Here is a 19,241-nt window from a genome sequence, read left to right on the forward strand (position 1 = left end):
TAATACGGCTCTACCTGTAAGGGAATTGCGGGGAGTTGCGGCCTCTCTGCGTATAATACGGCTCTACCTGTAAGGGAATTGCGGGGAGTTGCGGCCTCTCTGCGTATAATACGGCTCTACCTGTAAGGGAATTGCGGGGAGTTGCGGCCTCTCTGCGTATAATACGGCTCTACCTGTAAGGGAATTGTGGGGAGTTGCGGCCTCTCTGCGTATAATACGGCTTTACCTGTAAGGGAATTGCGGGGAGTTGCGGCCTCTCTGTGTATAATACGGCTCTACCTGTAAGGGAATTGCGGGGAGTTGCGGCCTCTCTGTGTATAATACGGCTCTACCTGTAAGGGAATTGCGGGGAGTTGCAGCCTCTCTGCGTATAATACGGCTCTACCTGTAAGGGAATTGCGGGGAGTTGTGGCCTCTCTGTGTATAATACGGCTTTACCTGTAAGGGAATTGTGGGGAGTTGCAGCCTCTCTGCGTATAATACGGTTCTACCTGTAAGGGAATTGCGGGGAGTTGTGGCCTCTCTGTGTATAATACAGCTCTACCTGTAAGGGAATTGCGGGGAGTCGCAGCCTCTCTGTGTATAATACGGCTCTACCTGTAAGGGAATTGCGGGGAGTTGCAGCCTCTCTGCGTATAATACGGCTCTACCTGTAAGGGAATTGCGGGGAGTTGCAGCCTCTCTGCGTATAATACGGCTCTACCTGTAAGGGAATTGCGGGGAGTTGCGGCCTCTCTGCGTATAATACGGCTCTACCTGTAAGGGAATTGCGGGGAGTTGCGGTCTCTCTGTGTATAATACGGCTCTACCTGTAAGGGAATTGCGGGGAGTTGCGGTCTCTCTGTGTATAATACGGCTCTACCTGTAAGGGAATTGCGGGGAGTTGCAGCCTCTCTGCGTATAATACGGCTCTACCTATAAGGGAATTGCGGGGAGTTGCAGGTCTCTCTGTGTATAATACGGCTCTACCTGTAAGGGAATTGCGGGGAGTTGTGGCCTCTCTGCGTATAATACGGCTCTACCTATAAGGGAATTGCGGGGAGTTGCAGGTCTCTCTGTGTATAATACGGCTCTACCTGTAAGGGAGTTGCAGGGAGTTGCAGGTCTCTCTGCATATAATACGGTTCTACCTGTAAGGGAATTGCGGGGAGTTGCGGCCTCTCTGCGTATAATACGGCTCTACCTGTAAGGGAATTGCGGGGAGTTGCGGCCTCTCTGCGTATAATACGGCTCTACCTGTAAGGGAATTGCGGGGAGTTGCAGGTCTCTCTGCGTATAATACGGCTCTACCTGTAAGGGAGTTGCGGGGAGTTGCAGGTCTCTCTGTGTATAATACGGCTCTACCTGTAAGGGAGTTGCGGGGAGTTGCAGGTCTCTCTGCGTATAATACGGCTCTACCTGTAAGGGAGTTGCGGGGAGTTGCAGGTCTCTCTGCGTATAATACGGCTCTACCTGTAAGGGAGTTGCGAGGAGTTGCAGGTCTCTCTGCGTATAATACGGCTCTACCTGTAAGGGAATTGCGGGGAGTTGCTGCCTCTCTGTGTATAATACGGCTCTACCTATAAGGGAATTGCGGGGAGTTGCAGCCTCTCTGTGTATAATACGGCTCTACCTGTAAGGGAATTGCGGGGAGTTGCAGGTCTCTCTGTGTATAATACGGCTCTACCTGTAAGGGAATTGCGGGGAGTTGCGGCCTCTCTGTGTATAATACGGCTCTACCTGTAAGGGAATTGCGGGGAGTTGCAGCCTCTCTGTGTATAATACGGCTCTACCTGTAAGGGAGTTGCAGGGAGTTGCGCCTGTAAGTGAATCTGCTACTGAATGTTTTTCATTATTCCAAGCATCTGCCCGAACCTGTTTGTGCTCAGGGTGGGGTCTCCCCAAACTCTACGTGGGTTTTAGTTTCCCTTTGTGCCGCACAATAAGGTAAGTGACTATATCCACGGGCTCAGCCCCATTATTGCAATGATTACACCCCCTTATTGTTTGGTGCCTGAGCCCCCAATGAGGAGGCTGGGGGGGGGTGCTGAGGGTGCCTGGGGGTTCATTTGTCAGTCGCACACAGGCACAGACAGCTGCTGATGGAGCCGGACGCGGTCACATAAAGGGAAGATTTAACCCTTCCCGTGCCTTTACGTTCTGAGTGACATAAAGCAGGACCCTATTGCACTCTTTAACTCTTTGTGTGCCTGTAGTGTAAAACTAGTTTTGTGCTCAGTTAGGGGTGACTCTGGCAGACATCTTGCTTTTAAAGGGACAGTTCACCTTTGGAATAATGCAGACAGTGATATCCTGAGCCAATTTGCAAGTGGTCATCTTTTTTTTTTAATTTTTTGTGGTTTTTTTGAATTATTTATTTTGTTTAGCAGCTGTCCAGTTTGGAATTTCAGCGACTGGCTGGTTGCTAGGGTCTGATATTCCCTAGCAACCAGGCAGTGATTTGATTGAGAGGCTGGAAAATGAATAGGAGAGGGCCTAAATGGAAAGATAATAAAAGCAATAACATTGTAGCATCACAAACGAACAAAATAGCTTTTTGGCTGCCGGGGTCAGTGCAGAAGAAGAAGGCAAATGATTTGAGAACTATAAAAAATGACCAGTTGCATAGTTGCTGTGAATAGCCAGATACCGTTACCCACTAATTCCCTTCTATTCACTTCTTATCAGTCGAGGGGGGGGTGTAATGGTTCTAAATATTACAGATTGTTGGAGAGGGTATAGTTCTCCTTTAAACCAGCCATGGAGTTCTTTACTTTCCCTTGCTGACCCCCACAGTTACTAAGAATGGGATCTTCCATCATTATGGGTACAGTCAAACCCCCGTTGCTTATCACTTATCTGCTTTTGTTTGTTACAGGCCCCTGAGAAGAGACACAGAATGGCGGAGTTCCGTGGGAAAGTGGTCACTGATGGTCAGTTGGACTTTTATTTTATATAAACGAATTTCATTTAACCATGAAATAAACCCAATAGGGCTGTTCTGCCCCAATAAGGGGTAATTATATCTTAGTTGGGATCAAGTACAGGTACTGTTTTATTATTACAGAGAAAAGGGAATCATTTAACCATTAAATAAACCCAATAGGGCTGTTCTGCCCCCAATAAGAGGTAATTATATCTTAGTTGGGATCAAGTACAGGTACTGTTTTATTATTACAGAGAAAAGGGAATCATTTAACCATTAAATAAACCCAATAGGGCTGTTCTGCCCCAATAAGGGGTAATTATATCTTAGTTGGGATCAAGTACAGGTACTGTTTTATTATTACAGAGAAAAGGGAATCATTTAACCATGAAATAAACCCAATAGGGCTGTTCTGCCCCCAATAAGGGGTAATTATATCTTAGTTGGGATCAAGTACAGGTACTGTTTTATTATTACAGAGAAAAGGGAATCATTTAACCATGAAATAAACCCAATAGGGCTGTTCTGCCCCAATAAGGGGTAATTATATCTTAGTTGGGATCAAGTACAGGTACTGTTTTATTATTACAGAGAAAAGGGAATCATTTAACCATGAAATAAACCCAATAGGGCTGTTCTGCCCCCAATAAGGGGTAATTATATCTTAGTTGGGATCAAGTACAGGTACTGTTTTATTATTACAGAGAAAAGGGAATCATTTAACCATTAAATAAACCCAATAGGGCTGTTCTGCCCCAATAAGGGGTAATTATATCTTAGTTGGGATCAAGTACAGGTACTGTTTTATTATTACAGAGAAAAGGGAATCATTTAACCATTAAATAAACCCAATAGGGCTGTTCTGCCCCCAATAAGGGGTAATTATATGTTAGTTGGGATCAAGTACAGGTACTGTTTTATTATTACAGAGAAAAGGGAATCATTTAACCATTAAATAAACCCAATAGGACTGTTCTGCCCCAATAAGGGGTAATTATATCTTAGTTGGGATCAAGTACAGGTACTGTTTTATTATTACAGAGAAAAGGGAATCATTTAACCATGAAATAAACCCAATAGGGCTGTTCTGCCCCCAATAAGGGGTAATTATATCTTAGTTGGGATCAAGTACAGGTACTGTTTTATTATTACAGAAAAAAAGGAAATCGTGAAATATTTGATTAAAATGGAGTCTATGGGAGATGGCCTTTCCCTAATTCAGAAGAGTTCCCCATTAATAGTAACAATAATAATAACTATTAATGCAATTATGGGTAAAACACGTTGTCTGACCCACAAATCAGTGACTAGGGCTACTGTACATGGCCACTCGACCCCTTATACCTCTCTTACTTAACATACATGACTAATATGTTCAGAGAGGGGGCTGGGCCCTTCCTCGAGCTCATTGCTACTGAGCATGCTTGAGTCACAGGAGAAGAAAAGTCCCAACTCCATACATAGATAAATAGAGATTATTTTTGGTCCAACTGCTCATTTTTCCTTTGATTCTTATACACACGAGGAGACCGCCACCAACCAACCAGCTTCAGGCACTGACTGAGATTATAAGTGCATTATGGGAAAGAATCTGTAATTTTGCTTTCTAAATATGTAATGTCATTGCTTCCTCCCCTTTTCCTAGAGGACCTCAAGAAGTTCCGCCAAAGGATATCTCAGTATGAATGGCACCAGTTGGGACTATTCGACGAGTATTTCCTAGAGGACCTGATCTATATAATTGAGTCTTTGGACGCCCAGTGTATCCTGAGGGAGCTGAGCTCTCGCAAAATCGCCTCTGTAGAGGTAGGAGACCTGAGTGTATATGTTAAGATCTACAGGAACAACACAATGGATCAGTATCAGCCTGTCTGCTAGGCCTAAATGGCCACAATACTGGATGCCTGTATCCCAAGTATCCTGTTACTTGTAAATGCAGTATCTGCTGATTGGTTGCCATGGGTTACAAGACCTAGTTCAAGCTTATTTTATTAATTACTCCCTATACTTTGATTTTTACTTTACATTTCTTAATGCATCAAAGCTTATGGTTTTTGTTTTCTTCTCCTTTATCAGTAACTATGGGAGGGCCTATTTATCCTACTATGAAGCTATTCTTCTTTTAACTCAGTGTTATTTATGTGGGTTCCAGTACTATCAGTCTATAAAGAAGCAATGTGGTGCCTCTGTGTTTGCTGAGATGCTGGTAGAAGACATTCATGTATCTGGGAGAGACGCTGTGCTGGGATTCTGGGAAAGTCTCTATGTTCTACAGAATGATCACCCTCACCCCAACCTGCTGGGGGCGTTGGATGAACTCACTCAAACAGGTAAAAACATATTAATCCCACCGACACTGTTCCACCATCTAGTGGGAACCTTCCCAGAAGAGTAGGGGCAGTTATAGCAGCAAAGGGAACTTCATATTAATCCCACCAACACTGTTCCACCATTTAGTGGGAACCTTCCCAGAAGAGTAGGGGCAGTTATAGCAGCAAAGGGAACTTCATATTAATCCCACCGACACTGTTCCGCCATCTAGTGGGAACCTTCCCTGAAGAGTAGGGGCAGTTATAGCAGCAAAGGGAACTTCATATTAATCCCACCGACACTGTTCCACCATCTAGTGGGAACCTTCCCAGAAGAGTAGGGGCAGTTATAGCAGCAAAGGGAACTTCATATTAATCCCACCCACACCGTTCCACCATCTAGTGAGAACCTTCCCAGAAGAGTAGGGGCTGTTATAGCAGCAAAGGGAACTTCATATTAATCCCACCAACACTGTTCCACCATCTAGTGAGAACCTTCCCAGAAGAGTAGGGGCAGTTATAGCAGCAAAGGGAACTTCATATTAATCCCACCGACACTGTTCCACCATCTAGTGGGAACCTTCCCAGAAGAGTAGGGGCTGTTATAGCAGCAAAGGGAACTTCATATTAATCCCACCGACACTGTTCCACCATCTAGTGGGAACCTTCCCAGAAGAGTAGGGGCCATTATAGCAGCAAAGGGAACTTCATATTAATCCCACCGACACTGTTCCACCATCTAGTGGGAACCTTCCCAGAAGAGTAGGGGCAGTTATAGCAGCAAAGGGAACTTCATATTAATCCCACCGACACCGTTCCACCATCTAGTGGGAACCTTCCCAGAAGAGTAGGGGCTGTTATAGCAGCAAAGGGAACTTCATATTAATCCCACCGACACCGTTCCACCATCTAGTGGGAACCTTCCCAGGAGAGTAGGGGCAGTTATAGCAGCAAAGGGAACTTCATATTAATCCCACCGACACCGTTCCACCATCTAGTGGGTACCTTCCCAGAAGAGATGGGGCCGTTATAGTAGCAAAGGGAACTTCATATTAATCCCACCGACACTGTTCCACCATCTAGTGGGAACCTTCCCAGGAGAGTAGGGGCAGTTATAGCAGCAAAGGGAACTTCATATTAATCCTGCCCACTAATGGAATCTTGGAACATGTGCTTTTAAGAACCATATAGGCTTGCCTTGGTTCCTTGCCTCAATGTTTAAATGCATTAAGCCCAAAGAACGTTAGATCATATGCTTTTTTTTCAGATAAGCTTGAGCAGTCGATTCTTCTGGACAAGCAGGGTCCTGAATTGCATGAACGTCTTCAAGGTAAAGACATAAAGAATTAAGATTTCTCATTTGTCGTTTTGCATTTGGATAGAAATATAGGAGCCTCAACCTGAACTGCTGTAGATTTGTACCATGGTAATATCCCTTGCTCTGCAGTTTCACATTTCTATTTAGCCAATGCCCAGTGAGTGAGTTTACTAATAAGGAGCTGGGGAGTGAGCAGCTATTGTAGTGCCTTTTCTTTCTAGTAGAACTGTGCCATTCCTTCCATCTTCCTTCAGATTGTCCTCTTTAATTCTAGTCACACACTTGGTCTCAATACAGTTGGTGTTCCAGTTACTCAGGCTTGTTCTGGAACAGTTCCAGGGTGGCAAATAAGCATTCACCCCAAATATTTTTGTATCCCCAGCCTGCCAGTTACAACACAAACAGTATCTTCAGGAGAAGACCCAGAACCTGGTAGAACACAGAGCCCCAGGATTAACCAATAAAAGTCAGAGTTTCCATATCTCTGAGCGCTATTTGGACCTCATTGTTGTCTCCAGTAATCACTTTAGGACACATTCTCAACACGAGCTGATTGCAACAGGGGGAATCCATGAACATTACTTACAGAGAGCTCAGAGTAACCTGGAGAGGATTAGCCCTAACCGGCTGTTCCGCTGGTGCCACAGAAAGAGAAGTGTGCCAAAGACAGTGCTGGTGAGCGGAGTGCCAGGGGTGGGGAAAACCACATTAATGCAGAAGTTTGTCTATGACTGGGCCAATGGAAACCTCTACCAGAGATTTGCCTTTGTCTTCTTCTTCAAATTCCGGGATCTCAACACAATGGGCAAGACCAGTCTGGCACAAATGATCCTCAGTGAATATCCATATCTCCGTGGTGACCTTGAGCAAATCTTTCTAAATCCAAAAAATCTCCTTTTTATTTTTGATGGTTTAGATGAAAGCAAAAACCAGGTGGATTTCAAGTCCTCCCATTTGTGTAACGATCCACAATCCTCTGGGGACAGCAGCATCATTGTGGTCAGTTTGGTAAAACAGACTCTTCTCGAAGGCTGTTCCGTGCTCATAACCAGCCGCCCAACCAGAGTGGCGGAAATCGACGTTGATATTTTTCATCGAATGTCACAAATTGTGGGATTCTTCCCCAAACAGAGGGAAATGTATTTTCAGCATTTTTTTAAAAATACGTTAGCGGCAGAGAAGGCGTTCCATTACGTGAGGGAAAACGGAATTCTATACACGTTCTGTTACATCCCGGCTTATTGCTGGATCATCTGTACGGTGTTAGAAATGTCTTTCAAAACGCAGGGAAGTAATGACCCGACGGGTTTTTTATTTCCCAAAACGGTGACACAGCTGTTTGTGGCTTTTGTCAGCAATATTTTGACCAATCACAATCAAGATGTTTCTCATGCTAAGAAAGCATTGACAGAGCTTGGTTTGCTGGCGGAATATGGACTCAGTAACCAGGCTCTTGTGTTTGAGGAAGAAGACGTGCAGCCTTATATCACAAACACTAACTCACACATGGTGTCAAGCTTTATAGTAGAATCTGGCCAACCTCCCCGTTTGTCCTATTCCTTCTTCCACTTAACAGTACAAGAGTTTCTGGCTGCTCTGCTTCACTACCTTGACTGTTCTTCTGAAAAGCTAAAAGAAACTCTTACGAACACAAGATCTTTTGAGGATGGTCGTAGGGAAATATTCCTTCGTTTTATATCTGGGCTCTCCGACAACTCCACCAGGTCACTGTTGAAACCATTTGTAGGAACATTATCAGCTCAAGCTTCCAAGGATGTCATAAGCTTTCTCCAGGAGTCGGTCACTCAAGCTTGGAATCCGGATAGGCAAGATGCCGACAAGAGGAAGATTCTCAATGTATTTGCCTGCCTCGCTGAGTCCAGGAATAAGGGCCTTGTGTCCTCATCCATTGGATCAAACCAAGAATTTGATTTTGTTGATTTCTACCTGGCACCTCTGGACTGCACAGTGTTGGCTTTTATCCTAGAATCCTGTGGTGAAACAGAACTTCTAGACCTAAGTTCTTGTTTTATTCAGAGCGAAGGATTGGAGAGGCTTGCACCAGCTCTTCATAACATTGCTGTTCTCAAGTGAGTCCTTAATATATTTAATTCTGGGGGTACAACACTAATTGGGCAGGATCAGAAGTTCAAATAATCTTCTAAAGTTGACCAAGCAGAAGATCCTATATGTCAGCAGTCAGGTCCTAAAACCTAGTTATTTCAACCCAAACTCTTGAACCATCTGCCTTTATACCATACTTAACACATAAAGACCATCAGTCTTTATGTGTTTTAGTATTTTGGATGATCACGTTTTAGGAAGACTGTACCCTAACTGGTCAATCAAAATGTAAAACCAGGTTGTCCATTTTATGGTCCTATAAGTCAACCTAGAACAGCACTGGTTAGTGTTTCCATGTAAGAATCCAACAAATATCCAATATCGCACTATAGGGTGATGTAGCTCATTGAGATCGATAGGCCATTGTTAGGACCATAATAACTTGTTCTCTCGGGCAGGAGGGCCGGTTGTTCTTTATTAACTGTATAATTGTGGAGGAAGTTGTTGCCAAATAGAATAAAATTGAGGGATGTTAAGCTCACATAATACAGAGGCCTTAGGCTACTGACACTGAAGAGCTCTCTGGGCTTTTCATTGCCAGGGAAAAGCTAAATTTCCATAAAAATGTGTATAAAATGTAGAGATTAGAGAATATTTAGAAATGGCTTTTAATTAGTATGAGTAAATGTCCCCAATACAACCCAACTAAATCAGATAACCAGTTAAAGAGTACACATGCCTGTTATGGACCAGCCAACCAACTGTGCATTAAAGGTAATAACCCATTTCTCTACGTACCTTACTCTGGGGACCATCACCTATTGTATGGATGTAAACTCAACTACTTGTTCCCTATAGTCAACTGAGCTGGAACAAGATAAAGTCTGTGGGGCTGCTCATATATCTATGGTTCTGGAGTTTTGGTTCAGACCAATGTTTAATGTGATTGCAATAGGACTGACCATCTTTAAGGTAAAACAGATCTATATCTTATACCATATCTTCCTTTGATACTTAAGTAGTCACTACTACTATTGCTATGGAAATGGGTGGGAGACAGGACTATTTTATTACCTACAATATGATGGTCTGAGGCCGTGTTCCCCAACCAGTAGCTCAGGGGCAACATGTTGCTCCCCAACCCCTTGGATGTTGCTCTCAGTGCCCCCAAACCAGGGAGTTATTTTTGAATTCCTGACTTGGGGGCAAGTTTTGGTTGAATAAAAACAAGATTTCCTACCAAATAAAGCCCCCTGTAAGCTGATAGGGTGCATAGAGGCCCCCAATAGCCAATCACAGCTCTTATTTGGTTCCTCCATGAACTTTTATGGGGCTTGTGTTGCTCTCCAAGTCTTTTTACATTTGACTGTGGCTCACGAGTAAGAAAGGTTGGGGAACATAAATGGAGTTGGGGAACGTAAAGGTTGGGGAACGTAAATGGAATTACGTTCTAATGTAATGACTAAGTAATGGGAAGTTCTCCAGCAGAGAGAAGTCTGGTCTCTACGGGCCTTTGGATTCCATCTTGTTTAGTTAGCAAGTCTTCTTCTACACATAGCCAGCACAATGAAGAACTTCTAATTATGTCTCTCTCTTCCATTCGCTACAGCCTTACCAACAATAACCTCAGAGATGAAGACATGCGATATATTCATTCCATATTAACCAACCCTCAGTGCCGGATCAGAACTCTCAGGTACATCTTCCTTTTATATTGAGTTTTACTACCAATACAATACTCTATGGCATAGAGGCGGGGCAGGCAATATATGACTGATGTCACTGCCCTCCTCACTTTCCCCCTCCTCCTCACCATCTTATTGTGTAGCCAGTGCTTGGGGATCAGGCCCCCCCCATTCCGGCACATAAACAAGATTTTGGCACAATGTAAAGCTTTCCTTACTGACAAAATGGCGGCTGCCTGCTTGCTGTAGTTGAGTAATTCCAAGACTGAAGGAAACAAGATTGAAATCATTTATATAGTGTAAGTGAAGTTTATTATGCTTGACTAACCCAACATCAAAGAATTTAGAAGTTATTTCTTAGGGTGACAGGTCCCCTTTTAAGAAGTTTATGGAAGAACTCTACCCCAAAATCAGTTTATATATAGTAGTGGGAAGAATGCATGTAGAGCTAGTTGCACTGATACCTAGAACCCTATCACTTGGACTTGATAGCAACCATATTGGTGCCTGCTTTTTATACTGGAACCAACTAGTTGCATCTCTTTTTGAAAACCCATATCCACGGGGTTCCAAATTTGTTTTTGTTTAACCTCCAGAACATCAGCCATTTCACAGTATATGTGTAAAATCTCAGAAATGGGTCTTCCCATTCTATCCACAAACCCAGACAATAGAGATAATATGTCGTTGTGATGGTAGATCCCCTAAATGCCTTGGAAGATGTCTAGGACAATCTCCAGGGAATGTTGGATTTATTGGACTGACTGGAAATGTAGGAGGCAATATAACATTTTATGACTTGTGACCAGTCTCTTTGTGGTTCTGTTTGGGCATTTTAGCTTGATGAATAACGGACTGACGGAGGAGAGCTGCCTCACGTTGGCTAATGCAATCAATGAGAACAAATCCTTAAGGGAACTTGACCTGTCCAAGAACAAACTGGCCGGGAAAAATTCCTTTCTCCAGTTACTGGCGGTCCTGTCTGAACCAACATGTAGGATAGAGTGTTTGGAGTGAGTATAAAAAAAGAGTAATGGAGGACTGAGGAAAGGGCCCACTGATAGGGTTGTGTTATTAATTAGGCTAGTAAATACAGAATAAAGCTGCTGGGCAATTATGACTGTCCTTGGCATTGATTACACTAATGGGTCTTCAGTCACTAATCATGGCAAATGAGCTGTAGAAGGGAGGCTCTAGGGGGCTAACGATGATGGTGGTGGAGGGGAAGTAGGTTCTTATATCTCCTGCATCACTGGCACTTTAGAGCTTTGTAGGTTCAGAGGTTGTTCCTGCATGGCTGAGACCCCAGTGAGGACAGTATACTCTTCTACTATAAGCTTCAGCACCCCCTATGTATGAGAGCCAGAGACTGTTGGTTCATGCTAGAACCTCATTAATAGCTTGAACAGTGGTGCCCAGCAAACCAACGCAATATCTACTGTATACTACTATATCTACTGCAGGCTCCAGGAGATCAAGCTGACCCCAGAGTACGCCGCATTCCTGCTCTCCCTGACTAACAACCCCAACCTTACTGACCTCAATATCAGCTGCAATTTCTTCAGCGATACTGGTTACCCCCATATACAGCAACTGATACTGGAGCACCCCAGCCTGAAGCAGATCAGGTAAGTAGAGATGGTTCGTCCATAGTCAAAAAATGCCATGTATTGTTGTATTTGCAAAGGAAATGAACTGAGAGTACAGTTTCTGGTAGAAATAAGTCCAAAGCAACAGGACTTTTTGAGTTTTCGTAAAAACGTTTCACCACTCATTCAAGGGGCTTCTTTAGTTCAGCTCAATGGACCTGAAGAAGCTACTTGGATGAGTAGTGAAACTTTTCAAAGTCCCATTGCTTTAGACTTATTTCTACCAGAAACTCCATATCAGGACCTGGATAAATGAAAATCTTCACAGATTTAGGGGCCTTTACGCTCGAGCCATCATAATAGGGAAACCCCATGTGAAGGGGAATTTCAGGTAAAAATACCTCATTAGTTGATGGGTTTTTTTTTTCCGCAGATTGGGCTTTTTTAAATAATAAAGAGTTCAGGTGCTTTTATAACTGTGCCCCTAAAGGTCCCCATACATGGGCCGACTATAGCTGCTGATATGGGTCCCTTGGACCGATTCGGCAGCTAATCGGCCCGTGTATGGGCAGAACAGAGCGGCCTGGCCCACCCATATCTGGCCTGAAATTGGCCAGATCTCGATCGGCCAGGTTAGAAAATCCAGTTGGATCGGGGACCGCATCAGCTCGTTGATGCGGTCCCGAACCGACTGCCCCATAACCACAATGTGTTTTTTTTTTAAGTTACTTGGTACCCGATATCGCCCACCCGTAGGTGGGGATATCGGGTGAAGATCCGCTCGCTTGGCGACATCGCCAAGCGAGCGGATCTTATAGTGTATGGGCACCTTAAGAGTACAGTTCCAAGTTACTCTCTAATTAATTACCTTAAGTTAGCCCAGGAGCAGAAACCCAGAGCAACCAATCAGAAGGCAGCATTTACTGGTCACCTGTTTAAAACCAACCATCTTATTGGTTCCTGTGGGTTACTGTTCCTGGGCAAACTGAGTGCCTTTTAGTACATAATGGGGTAGGAGTTTACTCATCCAGTGTTATAACAAAAGTTACTGGAACCCTTAGCTTCACACCTCTAAACCCAGGGGCAACTTATTTGTTTCTCATCAGTCAGAATCATTTTATATTGGTCTTAACCTTTAAATTCTGTTGACCCCCAGTGACTGTTGTGGATTCTGTTTCCTTTGTTACACTCCAATCCAACATTATCAGCAAACTACATTATATATTCATATAATATTCCCCCCCATGTGATTTAGAAGACTGGTTAGGTCGCAATATCAACCTTTAAATTCCGTTGACCCCCAGGGACTTTTGGGTCTTACCTCAACCCAATAGTAATATATAACATATCCCCCTCCATGGGATATAGAACACTGATTGGGTAGAAATCTGAACCTTTAAATTCCATTGACCCCCAGTGACTGTTGGGTCTTTTATTTCCTTTGTTTTACCTCAACCCAATAGTTATATATAACATATCCTCCCCCCATGGGATATAGAACACTGATTGGGTAGAAATCTAAACCTTCATATTCCATTGACCCCCAGTGACTGTTGGGTTTGCTATTTCCTTTTTTTTACCTCAACCAATCGTTATATATAACATATCCCCCTTTATGGGATATAAAACACTGATTGGGTAGAAATCTGAACCTTTAAATTCCATTGTCCCCCAGTGACTGTTGGGTCTTCTATGTCCTTTGTTTTACCTCAACCCAATAGTTATATATAACATATCCCCCTCCATGGGATATAGAACACTGATTGGGTAGAAATCTGAATCTTTAAATTCCATTGACCCCAGTGACTGTTGAGTCTTTTATTTCCTTTGTTTTACCTCAACCCAATCATTATATATAACATATCCCCCTCCATGGGATATAGAACACTGATTGGGTAGAATTCTGAATCTTTAAATTTCACTGACCCCCAGTGACTGTTGGCTCTTCTTATATTTATAATTTTCCCCACAAATTATCATGAGCTTTTGTGTATACATATAAGATTTATGGGCAATCACAGCATTCCTCTGTCTCTCTCTCTCTAGGGTGGGGATGAATTCCTTTTCTGACAAAACAGAAAACAAATTACAGCAGCTTCAAAGACAAAGACCGGGTGTGAAAATTATCATGTGATGAAGAGTAACTAACCAACAATCACACAAGGAAGTGCTATGTATAATTTGTATATTGTTACAGACAGGTGTATCCAAAGCTGGTCACCTGACTGGAGCAGCGCCGGGAAGAGTGGCCTTGGGGTATAGCTTGGTGGCCTTTTAGGGTGAAAATTGAGGTGAACGGGTCATTTAATCTCCGAGATACACCTGAAAGCCCAGACTGAAAGGGTAAGATTTGGGGTAGATATCCTGTAACTATGTCTTAATGAGTGATGGACCTATATATTCCTATATCTGTACTCATTCCATGGGTCCCTGGGCCCAAAGGTTGGACCTATAAGTCCAAGTGGAACTTGAACTGGAAATGTTTGCAGCCACGGATATAGAATCTAAGTACCTCCATCATAATATACAGTGCAGCCGTGTCTGTGGCCCCCCTGTAGCTAATTTGTCCATCAACATAGAATGCCCTGAGGGCATCAGTGTTGCAACCTTGGGGAATTACTGCAGCCACCAAGACTTGGTTAGAGACTTTTTATCAAGGCCAAAGATCCAATCCAAGATGGCGCTGGCCATCCAAGACCAGGCTTGAAATTCTAATGCAGATTCATCAGGACAAGAATATACCTGTTTCCATGGGACTCCACAGTGGTCAACTCTTCAGCCTTTTTCGATATGGCAACAAGGTCTAAATCAATGTGACTCTTATTGAGAAGATCATGATGATTCCATGATTCCATTTTTTTTCATTTGTTATGACGATAGACGATTACCACTACGTCTATTAGTAGACAATCACTACCTCTTGATTAGGTTGCCTCCATGATAGGACAACTTTAGAATATGGCTTGCCCAGACATACCTTAACGTTCCTACTAAATGTACCTTAAGGTATTATAGGAAGGAGAAAGCTCAGGTTCTGGTGTTGCTGGAAACTCGTTTGAGGAATGGGGATCTTTATACAGGGTATTTTGGTTACAATGGCATTGCCCTACTGCAGGGGTGGGCAAACTAGGGCCCCCGGGTCACGTCCGGCCCGTTCGGCTTTTTAATCCGGCCCGCAGACTTCACAAGTCTCATCACATGAGACTTGGACTGACAAGCGGAGATGGCGTAACGCTGGCCCGCCCGGCCCGTCTGTCAAGCCCCCAGCCCGTCTGTTGGCCCCTGAGCCAAAAGGTTTGCCCACCCCTGCCCTACTGTGTGACTGGGCCATGTTCAAGTGTTTCTTACATTGCTTGGTGCATACAAACATGGATAGGATAAGCCAGGGGATGATTTTAATTCTGTGATCATTTATGAACTGGAGAGATGCTACAGACCCACCAGGTCATTATATTGACATATTATAGTAGCTTTAATGCATACAAATAGTGCACAAGGAAACTTGGTAGATGCCTAGTGTGAGTGCAACCCATGTAGCCAAGTTCCATGCCAGTATTGACATACTTGGCTCTCAGCCTCAGGTTCTACTGTCCCTGGTCCAATCGTTCTCTGGTCAGGCCACTGCTAGAACAAGAACACAAATAGCTTTATAAACTAAATACTATAATGGTTGTTCACTATTGAGTTAGAAGAAGAAGACAAATAAATAATGAAGACCAAATGATAAACAGACACAGGACCTGCCTGCTTACTGATATGGTCACAGTTTTTCCAACATACCTGTACCTACCTAGTAGGCCAATTTAGCTGTGTGCAAAATGTATAGCTGTAATACCAATAGATTCCAGTAGGTAGCGCCACAAGATCATTGGCCCAAAGATGGTATTTATGTAAAGCAAAAAAATTTGCCAGGAGCTACGTCAGTGATTCACAACCAGTGGCTAAGAAGCAACATGTTGCTCTCCAACCCCTTGGATGTTGCTCCCAGGGGCCTCAAAGTAGGTGCTTATTTTTGAATTTTTGGCATGGAGGAAAGTGTTGATTGCATAGAACCCAGTGTAAAGCCAAACAGAGCCTTCTATAGGCTGCCAGTCCACATAGGGGCTACCAAATAGGCAAGTATAGCTCTTATTGGTACCCCAAAGAACTTTGTCCATGCTTGCGTTGCTCCCCAACACTTTTTCCATTTAAATGTGGCTCATGGGTATGAAAGGTTGGGGATCCCTGAGCTACGTAGTTGTAAGGACTGTAGGATTTAAATTACTTTACTTAGGCTCCTCTGAGGCAGGCAAGCCATTTAAGTGAACTTTATTTAGAGTTGGGCTCCTAAAGGTGGTCCCAATTATGGTATGTTTTTTCCAAGTACAATGGAAGTTTCCCCTGCAGTTCAGGAGTGCCCACTATGTGGCGGTGTTCTCCAGTATTAAGGATGACCCACATGTTAGAGGTCTTTTTCCTAGGACTTCAGCTCACTGAGAGGTAGCTACAGGAGTTAGTTCAGTTAGCATAGTAGAACTGTTATAGTCACTCTAGGGGTAAGAAGTGAAAAAAGGGTTATTTAGTTGAGATTACTTTCCGGCATTATTGGCCGTATCTTAAGGAAATCTCAGTGTTAAGCTCAGGGCATAGGTAGAACCCGAAATGGGAAGATCACTAGGCGTGGACATTCTCCTAAATTGGAAATGGTTGAGGAGATATGCATGTCACTTATAACTCATAAATAAAGAAGCTATTGTTGGTTCACAAGTAGCCTCCAGTGTCCTGGTCATTCATTTCATAGGAAGATCCTCAGTTATATGGTAAGGACTCTCAAACGGGCACCAAGGCCCGGGAGTTGCAGGGAGTAATAACTAAAGATACCAGCAAAGAGGCATCAAAAGTCCAACATTTCACGGAAGGATCTACAGATGAAGAAGGCACCAAAGAGTTTTTATATGGTCCCCTATATTTCTTCATATTTTGCACCATCAGGGTCCTGAACATCTCCATTTCCAAACAATTCCATCTTAACCACCCTTTCCTCACAACTGAGAGCCTTTATTTTTATTTATTAGCTTAGCTGATCCTTCATGGGCTTCCTCTAGTTCCCTTGTGTCCCTTATATGTACTGGGGGCTAAAACTATATTGCACATCAGGACCTTAGCATAGGGGCATAAGGCCTTTCCATACTGGAAATTCCATGAAGGCCCCTTCCATTCTAGTAAGTTCCATTAAGAGTACATATGGGAACCCTTGTACAGGTATCCAGACTGCTCGGGACCAAGGGTATTCCGGATAAGAAGTCTTTCTGTAATTTGGATCTCCATACCTTAAGTCTACTAAGAAATTAATAAATGTTAAGGATTAATTATATCTTAGTTGGGATCAAGTACAGGTACTGTTTTATTATTACAGAGAAAAGGGAATCATTTAACCATTAAATAAACCCAATAGGGCTGTAATGCCCCAATAAGGGGTAATTATATCTTAGTTGGGATCAAGTACAGGTACTGTTTTATTATTACAGAGAAAAGGGAATCATTTAACCATGAAATAAACCCAATAGGGCTGTTCTGCCCCCAATAAGGGGTAATTATATCTTAGTTGGGATCAAGTACAGGTACTGTTTTATTATTACAGAGAAAAGGGAATCATTTAACCATGAAATAAACCCAATAGGGCTGTTCTGCCCCCAATAAGGGGTAATTATATCTTAGTTGGGATCAAGTACAGGTACTGTTTTATTATTACAGAGAAAAGGGAATCATTTAACCATTAAATAAACCCAATAGGGCTGTTCTGCCCCCAATAAGGGGTAATTATATCTTAGTTGGGATCAAGTACAGGTACTGTTTTATTATTACAGAGAAAAGGGAATCATTTAACCATTAAATAAACCCAATAGGACCCCAAATAACCATCTCCAGCAGAGATAGATATATACAGATCAAGTTCTTGAATAGAGTGTATCTTACCCCACAAAGAGTTGCTAGAATATATCCTGGGGCCTCTGATCTATGCCCTAAATGTCCCAACGAGTTAGGGACCTTCTACCATCTCTTCTGGGAATGCCCAGCAATAAAGGGATTTTGGCGAGAGGTGCTTAGTTACGCTGAGTCGGCACTAGCATTTCCCAATATATTGTCACCCAGTCTATGCTTATTAGGTATACTGGACACCCTACAATTGAGACCTCCAGCCAAATTGTGCTACTTACAATTGCTATACTATGCCAAAAAGGCATTGTTATTACACTGGAAATCTACAGGTCCACCCTCGCTGAACTTCTGGAAAAAGCTCATTAATGACTCCTTACCAAAACAGAAGCTAGTGTATCAAGTCCGCGGATGCCCGGACAAATTTGAGGCCATATGGGGGGCATGGCTTTTGGCTAACGCACCACCTTAGCCGACTTTGAACACCCGGAAAAAAAAAGACACAAGGTCTCCTTCTTGGCTTTATACAAATGTAAACCTTAGATTTTACACCCCACCCCCAGCTCATCTCCCCCTTTCTTCTTCTTCTTCCCCCTATTGATCTTCTTTCTTCTCTTTTTATTTTTCTTAAAGGGATTGTTCCCTTATGTTGTTTAAATTTAAAAATGCAAAATAAAATCTCTTAAAAAAAAAAATAAACCCAATAGGGCTGTTCTGCCCCAATAAGGGGTAATTATATCTTAGTTGGGATCAAGTACAGGTACTGTTTTATTATTACAGAGAAAAGGGAATCATTTAACCATGAAATAAACCCAATAGGGTTGTTCTGCCCCAATAAGGGGTAATTATATCTTAGTTGGGATCAAGTACAGGTACTGTTTTATTATTACAGAGAAAAGGGAATCATTTAACCATTAAATAAACCCAATAGGGCTGTTCTGCCCCAATAAGGGGTAATTATATCTTAGTTGGGATCAAGTACAGGTACTGTTTTATTATTACAGAGAAAAGGGAATCATTTAACCATTAAATAAACCCAATAGGGCTGTTCTGCCCCAATAAGGGGTAATTATATCTTAGTTGGGATCAAGTACAGGTACTGTTTTATTATTACAGAGAAAAGGGAATCATTTAACCATTAAATAAACCCAATAGGGCTGTTCTGCCCCAATAAGGGGTAATTATATCTTAGTTGGGATCAAGTACAGGTACTGTTTTATTATTACAGAGAAAAGGGAATCATTTAACCATGAAATAAACCCAATAGGGCTGTTCTGCCCCCAATAAGGGGCAATTATATCTTAGTTGGGATCAAGTACAGGTACTGTTTTATTATTACAGAGAAAAGGGAATCATTTAACCATGAAATAAACCCAATAGGGCTGTTCTGCCCCAATAAGGGGTAATTATATCTTAGTTGGGATCAAGTACAGGTACTGTTTTATTATTACAGAG

General features: G+C 42.8%; 1 protein-coding gene across 2 annotated transcripts; it reads left to right on the forward strand.

Moving 5' to 3' along the window:
* Positions 1-1,721: 1,721 nt before the first annotated feature.
* LOC100491706 (NACHT, LRR and PYD domains-containing protein 14) lies at positions 1,722-16,619 on the forward strand. 2 transcript variants are annotated; one of them, XM_002944393.5, is made up of 10 exons: positions 1,723-1,926; positions 2,858-2,912; positions 4,551-4,711; positions 5,058-5,235; positions 6,482-6,544; positions 6,915-8,622; positions 10,206-10,292; positions 11,121-11,294; positions 11,745-11,909; positions 13,917-16,619. In XM_002944393.5, the coding sequence occupies exons 2-10, from the start codon at positions 2,879-2,881 to the stop codon at positions 14,002-14,004; spliced, it is 2,658 nt and encodes an 885-aa protein (XP_002944439.2). In that variant the 5' UTR covers positions 1,723-1,926; positions 2,858-2,878; the 3' UTR covers positions 14,005-16,619. The 2 variants fall into 2 exon arrangements, with proteins under 2 accessions (XP_031747470.1, XP_002944439.2); XM_031891610.1 differs by lacking the exon at positions 11,121-11,294 and having other exon boundaries at positions 1,722-2,912.
* Positions 16,620-19,241: the final 2,622 nt, after the last annotated feature.

Source organism: Xenopus tropicalis, chromosome 8 (assembly GCF_000004195.4).
Source record: "Xenopus tropicalis strain Nigerian chromosome 8, UCB_Xtro_10.0, whole genome shotgun sequence".
In the NCBI taxonomy this organism is placed as follows: domain Eukaryota; kingdom Metazoa; phylum Chordata; class Amphibia; order Anura; family Pipidae; genus Xenopus; species Xenopus tropicalis.